Source organism: Limulus polyphemus, unplaced genomic scaffold (assembly GCF_000517525.1).
Source record: "Limulus polyphemus unplaced genomic scaffold, Limulus_polyphemus-2.1.2 Scaffold5621, whole genome shotgun sequence".
In the NCBI taxonomy this organism is placed as follows: domain Eukaryota; kingdom Metazoa; phylum Arthropoda; class Merostomata; order Xiphosura; family Limulidae; genus Limulus; species Limulus polyphemus.
In genome coordinates, this window is record NW_013671231.1 from 25,131 (window position 1) to 36,179 (window position 11,049).

The 11,049-nt window shown below is 31.6% G+C and overlaps 1 protein-coding gene across 1 annotated transcript in view; it reads right to left on the reverse strand.

Annotated features, from left to right (window-relative positions):
• LOC106472800 (S-methyl-5'-thioadenosine phosphorylase-like) overlaps positions 1 to 10,322 on the reverse strand; it is a 21,341-nt gene extending 11,019 nt beyond the window's left edge. Inside the window, exons 1-3 of the mRNA XM_013933464.2 lie at positions 10,154 to 10,322; positions 5,452 to 5,538; positions 4,118 to 4,176 (exon numbers count right to left, since the gene is read on the reverse strand). Coding sequence (XP_013788918.1) covers positions 4,118 to 4,176; positions 5,452 to 5,538; positions 10,154 to 10,177 — 170 coding nt within the window. The 5' untranslated portion in view covers positions 10,178 to 10,322. The remainder of the gene's footprint in view (positions 1 to 4,117; positions 4,177 to 5,451; positions 5,539 to 10,153) is intronic.
• Between the last annotated feature and the right edge of the window lie 727 nt (positions 10,323 to 11,049).

Consider the following 11,049-nt stretch of genomic DNA (forward strand, 5'->3'; position numbering starts at 1 on the left):
TCCTACTAGTAATGGGAGTAACAAAATACATGGGAGATCCTACTAGTAATGGGAGTAACAAAATACATGGGAGATCCTACTAGTAATGGGCGTAACAAAATACATGGGGGATCCTACTAGTAATGGGAGTAACTGCAATATTGATGATATTTTTGTTAATTTCTTTGTGCGGTTTTTATGTTATAAAGGACGCATAATGAAAAACGCCACAAACCCACAAGAAATTTGGTGAAAAAACAGTTTATAAATATGTATGTTGAAAGCCACTGAGGTCCACGTGGATTCCATCTGTTCTACAGTTAAGCCTCCTCTCCCAACTTTACGCATTATGTGTTTTTTTTTAACAGTTGTGAGATTATTTTACTTTCCCTACACATAACTTGAAAAATAAAAGAATTAAAGAAACCAAATATACTCACTACAAACAATCACCTTTAAGATCTAAATTAAAGATTTTTTTTTTGTTTTTTTAGTACAGATAAATTATCATCACATATACACCATCAGAGTTTAGATATTTCATCTCAAAAACTAACAAATCTTAAAAAAAAACAAGAGAAAATAATTTTAAAATATGGTTCAGAAAAAAAAAAGCTTAAAACTCTACAGCTTGCTTGTGGTTGTAACTTGTTTATTGTCAGTCATAACACTGCAAGCTCATCAAGCATGTAAACCAAATCTTCACAAACTTAGCACATGCGTCAAAAGACCCTCATCATTCTTTATTCTTGAGAAAAGATTATTTTGAATCCACAATGGACAAATTATGAGAAAGATAAAAAACAATACGCAGTTAATGTGAGTTATATTACAAGCATTAGACCCAATTGTTTGTAAAGCTTTGTCAGCTTTCGGTATTTGTAATTTTCAAATTTTATTGAATGTTTTCTTTTTATGTTAATCAATCAAAAACTCATTCTAGTAATTCTTGTTTTTGTGATGTCTTTCATTCCTCTTCTGTTGTTTCTTGCATAAGTTGATACCTAACGCATTCACAAAACCAAAAAACACATTTTGCAAGCCACTAAAACACTTACAATCTTAAATGAGAAGTCACTATTTCAGGGGCAAGAGTATTGAGAAGTCACTATTTCAGGGGTAAGAGTATTGAGAAGTCACTATTTCAGGGGTAAGAGTATTGAGAAGTTACTATTTCAGGGGTAAGAGTATTGAGAAGTCACTATTTCATGGGTAAGAGTATTGAGAAGTCACTATTTCAGGGGTAAAAATATGGATTTGAGCTTACAACAGTTAAACTTATTATTTCTATTACTGGGGTTCTTAATCACCACTAAAACAGACCCTCGAAAGACAGTTCAGCCAAGTAGATTAACAAATTTAGAAATTCAAAATAAGCCAAGTTTTTCTAAATTCCTCAGAAAATGTGTCTCAAAACTTCCTTTTAACCACAAGTATCATTCTAATAGCCTGTCTCTGTAGTCTTTCCAATATGCCAATGCATTTATGTAATTTAAAGAACCAAACTAAACAAAATGAAGTCTCTATCAATTCTTATACAAGGGTACAATCACCATCTTATCCAAAGGTTTTAAATTTCTATGGAACAAATCCCACAACTCTGTTCATCCTTTTCATCACAGCCAAATGCACACCTGTGTTTCAGACATTTTTTTCTTCCCTACAACATTTATCATTAAACACATCTACGTCCTTCTTGTTCTCAACACCATCTATCACTAAACACATCTACGTCCTTCTTGTTCTCAACACCATTTCTCACTAAACACATCTACGTTCTTCTTGTTCTCAACACCATTTATCACTAAACACATCTACGTCCTTCTTGTTCTCCTCGACAATTATCACTAACTCTATCAACACAGGGTCAGTCAAATTGACTGACCTTGTAACCACTTTGTAATTGTTATAGTTCCCATACTAAAACATTTAATGCAGTACGTGTACCTTCACAAAATTTGACACACTTTTAGTAGACATTACATGTTATTTGTACACAAAAAATCAGTTTTTTAATGAAGTATTTTTACAAAAGATTTGCCCGTGAATAAATCAATTTTTTTTTACATGTTCGAGTGCAAAGTGAACTTTAAATTAAGATTAAAAATACTTTTCTTTGTCTCAAAAATCTCAAATTACATTTGTGTAACCTTCACACCTCCTGAATAAATATAAAACTTTTTTCAGTAAAACTTTATATTTTATCCGTTATTATCTCTACCCTATCAATATATTTGATTCTTCAGTCAGTAGACAAATCATCAAAGTATAATGAAAAGTTGTAAAATCAGAAATAAAATGAGCAGTTGTACCAGTTTTCTTTATTATTGGTTTCAAAGTACTTCTCTTGTGAGTTTGAAGTGCTAAACATTTCACATTTATTTTCTGTGTTTATTTTACTTTCATCAACTGAAGTAGAAATCCGCTGAAAATAAAGCAACAAATAACTGCTTGACATGTTTACATGACACCGTAATACAATACTGTAGAAAGCAACAAAGTACGCACATAGGAATAAGCTGATTTGACCCCTGCTCTGAGAACACAATGAGGAATTTATCAGCTTATGTCTCCTACAGTGTTTACAACAAGAATTCCCCAGAGTAATAAGATTGCACTTTGAATCTGTGAAAACGTTTATTATGTGGTTCAGAGCCAATCAATAAACATTGCAAATGTTTGAGTATTGGTCATCCTTCTGGAACGTTTGGATTTTAGAGGTATACCATATAAACACGGAAATATATTATTTGTGCACATGGTTATAAAATCCTATTTTCCTTTCAGCAATCTTATTCATCAACCAATAAATATTATTTATTCATAAATGCTTAAATTTTAGTTATTCTTATGAAAACATAGAAGAATGAATAAAACATACTTCAAAAAACAAAGAATTTGAGTACTTGCAGTGTTTGAGATTTTGTGATCATGCATCATACATACTAAGCCTCACCGTAAACCTCATTTATTCTTCCGAGTAGAGAGATATCAATTTTTGTAGGCTTCAAATATACATCTTATAAAACTAAGTAACTATCAACTTACTATATTCGTGCACACAAGTCTCCTGTAATTTATCTGGGTTTCTAAACAAGTTATATTTGACTCTAAAAAATCTTGTATATTCCTTTGATTTGCTGAGATGTCAATATATTTAGCCAATCTAGTAGTTTGGCTCCTCCCACTACTCTATTCTTTTGAAACCTATTGTCTAGTCCCACCTACTTCTTTTGACTAAGTGTTTACTACCAAGCGAGAGAGATCTGTTTCCTGTGTATGTTAACCTGACAGTCATTTGTAAATAGCTTGAAGGAGAAAGTCATAATTTTACCAAAACTTAAAGTGTGAGGACTAAGTTAAAGTCATAATTTCTGATGACTAAGTTGTAGCTCTAGGTGGGTGGTTCTTATTTTATATTCTAGCTTGTCTGTATCTCAAATTCAAGTTTCTAATTATTTAACCACTTTACACATTGTATGGCAGGCATAATAAAATATAAACTAAGCAATAAGACAATAGGAGGTGCTGTGTGACAAACAAAAAATTGATATTTAGCATTTTTTCTTTATATTTTCTTTTAAATTAAAAAACTAAAACATTAAAAATATTAAAATTTCAATTGTAATCTACGAGTTGATGTCAATTCCACTGACATAAGTAAAGTTATTAGATAAAATTTTGAAAATAACTCTTCAAAGGTCATGGTGTGCTCTTTAACCTGCACGCAGAGAAAGGGTTAAACACATCTACATTCATCTTATTTTCCACGACAGTTATCATTAAATATGTCTCCATCCTTTTTGGGGTGAGTAAGTTTGGTGGCAATATTTCAATTAATCAATTGTTGGTATAATCAAAAACATCAATTTTGATTAGTTGATCAGAATTTAAATTAATTTAGTGTTAAAATAACTGAAACCAGTACTAATCAGGAATACTAGTTTTGATTAATTCGTTTAATCGAGTAGTTTATGTGACACTAATCAATGTAATCATTGCTCATAGGTAATAAATTGAATTGATTAAATTGCCCAGCTCTAGTAAACGTAAAGAAGAAAATCATGGCTTTCACTACTTGTAAAAAGCTGCTAATTTTTATTCTTTTAATCCAATAATTCTTAAGAAAAAATCTTACCTTGCAACTAATACAGTCTCTACTCCACATATCTTCCCTGTGACAAGAGCATCAGAAGGCTGTAAAATATTTACAGACAAAATGAACTTAACCTTGAAAATGGACTCATGGAATATATCTTACAGAATAAAAAAAATGTACATAAAGTTGCTTGTTTATATCTTGCAATCCGTTTCACTGATTTCATCAATCCAGAATATTCAAGTAGTTCACAGTTCATGTGGCACAAGTGGATGAGAATGTAAAAAACCAGAACTGAACCCTTTCAATCACAATAACATCTTCCTATCTTCGCTACAGTAAGAAACAAGAACTGAACCCTTTCAATCACAATAACATCCTCCTATCTTCTCTACAGTAAGAAACCAGAACTGAACCCTTTCAATCACAGTAACATCTTCCTATCTTCCTACAGTAAAAAACCAGAACTGAACCCTTTCAATCACAGTAACATCTTCCTATCTTCTCTACAGTAAGAAACCAGAACTGAACCCTTTCAATCACAGTAACATCTTCCTATCTTCTCTACAGTAAGAAACCAGAACTGAACCCTTTCAATCACAGTAACATCTTCCTATCTTCCCTTCAGTAAAAAACCAGAACTAAACCCTTTCAGTCACAGTAACATCTTCCTATATTCCCTACAGTATGAAACCAGAACTGAACTGTTTCAATCACAATAACATCTTCCTATCTTCCCTACAGTAAAAACCAGAACTGAACCCTTTCAATCACAGTAACATCTTCCTATATTCCCTACAGTAAGAAACCAGAACTGAACCCTTTCAATCACAGTAACATCTTCCTATCTTCCCTACAGTAAAAAACCAGAACTGAACCATTTCAATCACAATAACATCTTCCTATCTTCCCTACAGTAAAAAACCAGAACTGAACCCTTTCAATCACAGTAACATCTTCCTATCTTCCCTACAGTAAGAAACTAGAACTGAACATAATGCCAGTATGCAGAATTACCGATAGTAGTTTAAAATATATTCATCCTAATGACAATTTTGTATCAAAAAACCAGAAACATGCCTTAAAAGTATATACACACAAGGTGTCTGAAAAGTTTTGGAACCATAGGCACTTCAATGGATTTTACAGTGTGTGTTCCAAATGTTGCCCTTGTAATTCAAAACAAGTTTGGATTAACAGCAGAATTAACTCGACCTTCTCATGCTTTGACAGCGCCATAATCAGTCACATATCCGAAATTAAGAAAAGCTGCAAATCGCTTATTGTTCCAGACCTTTCAGACACCCTGTATATATACGTACACATAAATACAAAATACCTTACAAGATACCCAAGATAACAAAGAAAATAACCTTTCCATATGGGGTTTCTACAAACTTTTCTTGTCTGTCTTGAAGAATATCTGGATCATCCAATCCCGAGCCACTAACAATCCCTACCTGAAAGAAAGAAATCACCTCAAACTAAACAAACACGTTCCAATGTTTTTAAAAGATGTGCACACAGTACTGACAAACAAATCGAAACTAGTAACTATCTACAGATTTATTTACGTTGGAACTCCCAACTCGTGAAATTGTTTCCACTTATCTTATCACTTTGTCTGTGATATTTTTGTAATTTAATAAACATACATGTTTTATAACTAACTTTTTGTCTTTGTTATCTATACAGTATTCTACCTACTCAAACTGAAGATATTTACTGGTATTCAACATCCACAGTTACACTCTACTTATCTTTTATCATATTTCTTTATTCCTATACTGTATTTGTATCAAGCCTGCATAAAATTCACACCTGGTGTCTCTTACAATGACAGTCACTTGTTGTACTAAGTGTAAAAAAGTTAAGATTATAAACAAAGTATTCCAGATTCGCAAAGATGTGTCCACGGATAAAGAAAATCCATCTTTTTTTTTTCTCTCAACGTAACTTTACATATGAGAAACAGTTGGTAAAAAATGTTAAAATTAACAGTTCAGACTTTAAGTATATTAAAAAATAAAAGGATGTTAGAATCGAAGATGTTGAGAAATTACATTTTTAAGCTGCCAAACAGAGAAATTAGAAATACTTGCAATATAGATTATAACAGGAATTTTTTTTTACTGAAGAGGATAACTATTGCTGTAACTGATTCCATTATTTTACATTATTCTGTAAAAAAAAAACAACACACACACAAATGATGAAATCCACTTCACTTAATGATAAAATGAAAGCATTTTATTTCTTTGACTACAAGTTCTACAAGTTTCAGTAATGTTTACTGATAGGCCTACATTCATACTAGATACTACAGGGATCAAAATATTATATTTCCACATTCCTGAGGAATTTAGCTTTTTTTTGAGGGATTTCATCACTTTAGTTGGCTTTCCTGATCGGGAATTCATAGTTCATCCATATTCCTTTAGTTAAGACTAATGAATGTGAATATATTGCATTAATTAAATAAAAAAATAATTCAATACAATTTTACACGAGGGAATGTAATCTTCCTGATAGCTTTCCCGTGAATGCAATTTTATTTCATTACTTCTATTCCTGTACTAGACCAATGATTTCACTTACCTGCTAATGTCTCACATTCAACACAATGTATGGTATATCTCTTATCAATTTTTATGGAACAAGAAATCAGTAACATAATTATTTCTTATTAAATTATCAAGAACAAAAGATTTGATAGCCCAAAACTCTACAAACTATCTGACTTAAAAATTCAATACTTCAGACTCCATGTAACTTAATAAAAGTGAAACCTTGTTAACTTGAATGCATTTGTAATGAATTTCTTCTGGATTACCAAGACATCTAGATAAAAGAATTGATCATGAATGACATGAACACTATTAGTAGCATGCGTTATCATTCGATAATTGTATGCATAATAAATTTATCAGTATTATTTTATAAGTCATCAATAATCATAGAAGTTACATAATAAAAGTGGCACATTATTTTATCATCTTCAAATGGTATCAAGGTTTTTCACTTGAATTTACTTTCTTGTATTAAAAAACATTACGTTTTGATGATTCTGATACTCCCGTGCATTTGGAGCATTGCGACTTAACATGACTGCAGTACAAATAACATTGATGATCTTTCAGTATCTGTTATAGTTTCTATGGACATACCTACTGTGAAGATTGTTCTCAGAAAAATTGTCACAAACTTTTAATAGATTTCTACTAAACTCTCACAACATCATGTACGACTGTATCACGCATCCATAGAAAATGTGTTTGTTATAAGAAATAGCTTTTGGGTTTTGAATGCAGATATACAGATTACTGATTAAATTTTCCATTGTGAAGATTTGTCTGCGTGGAAAATCATCCAGATTAGTCATCACAGTCGTCCAATCTAGCCTAGCCTCGCATTTTACACTACTCAAAGCCACGCACTCATCAAGTAAAGTCAAATTTCTCCCTGGCCAAACTAAATAGAAATGTCTAGATTAAACTCACAACCTACAAGTTTTATCGAAGTAAAGTCAAATCTCTCCCTGGCCAAATTAAATAGAAATGTCTAGCTTGTAGGTTGTGAGTTTAATTTTTATCGAAACTCAGTGAAGTTATTTCAGCATTTCATTTAATCATTTTTGTTTGGCTTGGAAACTTTTGTACAGTACAGTAACAGCAGCCGATATGGAGATCAGTCGCAGGCTTATTGGCAGTTTAACTGTTGGCAACAAGGAGCATTGTCTTTTTGGTGCATGTGGGAAGGAACTATGATGAAAACTGTAAATCTGTCAATCTTCTTGAGTATAATAGACTTCATCAGAGGTGTAAAATCAGAAATAGATGCGTGTTCCTTTCAGAAGTGCTCTATCTATGGTTAGGTATGGAAATAAATAACTTAGTAGGAACCAAGGCTTATGAATGCAAATTATCAGAGATATACATAGAGCAACAGTGGGCTGGTTGGACCCATTGGACAGTTTTTCAGGGTAACAGTGAAGTATATGGTTGAGATGGCCCTCACTGTAGCAAGTAGTAGAATTTTAAGGAAAGCTCTTGATATTCATCAGTGAAGGAGCTTGGGAGTAAAAAAAATTGATAGGATAGCTATATTAATGAGGAGTTTGGAAATAGAAGACTTGAAGCATAACAAGTTAAATAATAGTCTAAAGATAAGCCTTCCAGATTTAAAGATAAACATAGAAGGTTCAAAGCTAAACTTAGTTGCAATTATTCTAATGTTAAGAATACTAGGAACAAAATTAGAAGTATCAAGGTTCAATTTGAAATGGGAACTATGATGTAATGGAAATCCCTGTTATTTGGTATGATTTGGAGAAATCTGATAATAAGAACTATTTTGAAATTAAAGGTTATAAGTTATTAATAGTCATAGGCTTTTTTAAGGGAGGGGTATTTACATAATGGATGAAATGCAACTTATTGAGATTAAATGTGTCACAAACAGCAGTCAAGATGTTGAATTTGCAATATACAGGTTACAATCATGTTTCAAAGGTAGCAGTTTTTTAACTGGTGGCTATTATAGGTCACCTGATCAAACAGATTAAGTTAATTGGAAATTTTATACAGAGAATAGGGCTGTTACTAATAAGAATAATAATTCAATAACTACGGGAAACATCAGTTGTAGTGAAAGGTTTGGACAGTATAACATAGAATTTGAGGGACAACAAGGAGCCCCTTGTGGATGTCCCATTCATTTCATCAAACACCCATCAGCCTGTATCCAGCCTTAACTACTGAAGTACTCATCAAGCCTTTTCTTGGAATCTCCAAATCCTGTTACATCTACCATATTTGAAAACAATCCATTCCAAAGGCTGACCATCCTGAGAAAAAATAAAATTCCTTAATTTGCAGACAACTTGTATCCTGTAAAACCTCAAATGTATGACCCCTAGTCCTACCACTCATACCATTAAACATGAAAAAAAAATGATGCATCAATACTAATTATTTATTTATCGTAAAGGGTTCAGAATAGGGTTACTTAGATAATTCTGGAAATGTAAGGATTACCTTACTGGGATAGGTCAAAATATGTTAAATTACTTTCTCTTGAAATAAGATAAGAGGTGATCTTATTAAAGCTTACAAGATTATCTGGGGTATTCATAGGATAAAGGCCATGACTTCTTTGTGCTGTATTCCAAACACAAGAGGATACAACTTTAAGATTTGGAAGTGACATGCTATAATCCAATTGAGGTTGTTTTAAATGGTAATTGGCATATGGAATGAGCTACCAATGGTTGTAGTAGAGACCAGCACTTTACAGGAGTTTAACCATTTAACTCAAGACTGAATGTTACTTTTGTAACATAGCTCATTGGAGAATTTGACTTGAGGTATGGTAAAAGCTATGACATTGAAGGAGATTGGATGAGGATTTTTGAAATAAGGATTAGTTATGGAAAAGCATTTCTTTATGTTGCTTGAAGTAGGGTAGTACTGGTAAAAAAAAAAAAGGATAGCCTACAAAATGGCCCCTTGTTACATTTCTTGGAAGTTAAATATAAGGAAAACACTTACTAATTTAAACTGTATTTGTTGAAGAAATCTACAAAAAATAATGATAACAGGTCTCATAAGACGATGTATTCAAACAGTAAGACTAACAAATATGTTGTTCATTATGTTGCACTGGGAAAAATCACACATAACGATCCTATAAAATGTAATAATTATTATCAAGCTTTTACACATCTTGCTAAATCAGAAAATGTTTGAACTACAACTACAGGTAACATATAATAATTTATTACCATTACGCTTTTACATCGAAAACCTCTAAATATCCATACATATAAACTTGACTGAAAATTAGGATAGCACGGTGATGTATTTTTCACTCCAATACAATATAAATGTTATAATTATAAATCGCTAGTCTATTAGTATCAGTATTAGTAGTAGCAATAGTTGAAAGTTGAATTTGAAATAGAAATTTTAATTAGAAATTAGAAGTTTATTCTTACTATATACTATATAGTAACATAAATATATGATATAGTATATATATCAAAATGAAATGTATAATTTTAAAAGCGAAACAAACCTTAATTTTACGAGATGATGCCATTTTATCTTGTTTTAATGAAAGTTCAACGCTGGTATATCTCTATCACATGCACGATATACCAGTGTTATCACACGTTATATTTTTGTTTTCTCAATGAAATGCAGTATCACAAAAACAACCACTTGGTGGTAGTGATCATAAAATTGGTTTAACTACTGGAAACTACATAACTTTATACTAGAGAGTACAGGGAGTTGAACTAATCCTTTATATATGATTACATTCTAAAAAGAAAAAAGCATTACTATATTTTCTATTTTATGGATATTTTATAGTACTTAATATTTTGATGTAGTATTTTATTAAAACTTATTATAAACAGAAACCAGCTTACAATTTCAAAGTTTACTTCTTTATTTTTAATTTGTTTTCCTGGCAATTATTCAGATTTAAAAATAATTATTTCCGAAGAAATGATTACTAATCTGGAGTGCTCGAAGATTAAACAATCCTCCTTCACTTTATTTTTAATAGAATTCACTAAATCTTATATTGGCATTTTAAACTATATTTCTAAAAAAATAACAATTTCCAGTTTTTTTTGTTGTTGTTGTTTTTCTTCTATTATACAATTTGAAGAACCTTGTGGTTAGGGCGTTCGACTCGCAATCTGAAGGCCTCGAGTTAAATTCCCCATCACCGAACGTACACGTCCTATGCGGTCGCGAAGAGTGGTAGCCACTGTCGTATAAATATTCTTAGTTTACCGGTCGACCCCAAACTAGTTGGGATTAAGGTCGTAAAGGAAAAAAAGTATGATTTGAAAAATATGATCCCGATTCTTGGTGTAAGGTAATTAAGATTCTAGAAAGCTAGCATTTTTATTTTAATAAATGATGGAATTAAGAAAACGAGCTGTCAGATAAGAAAAT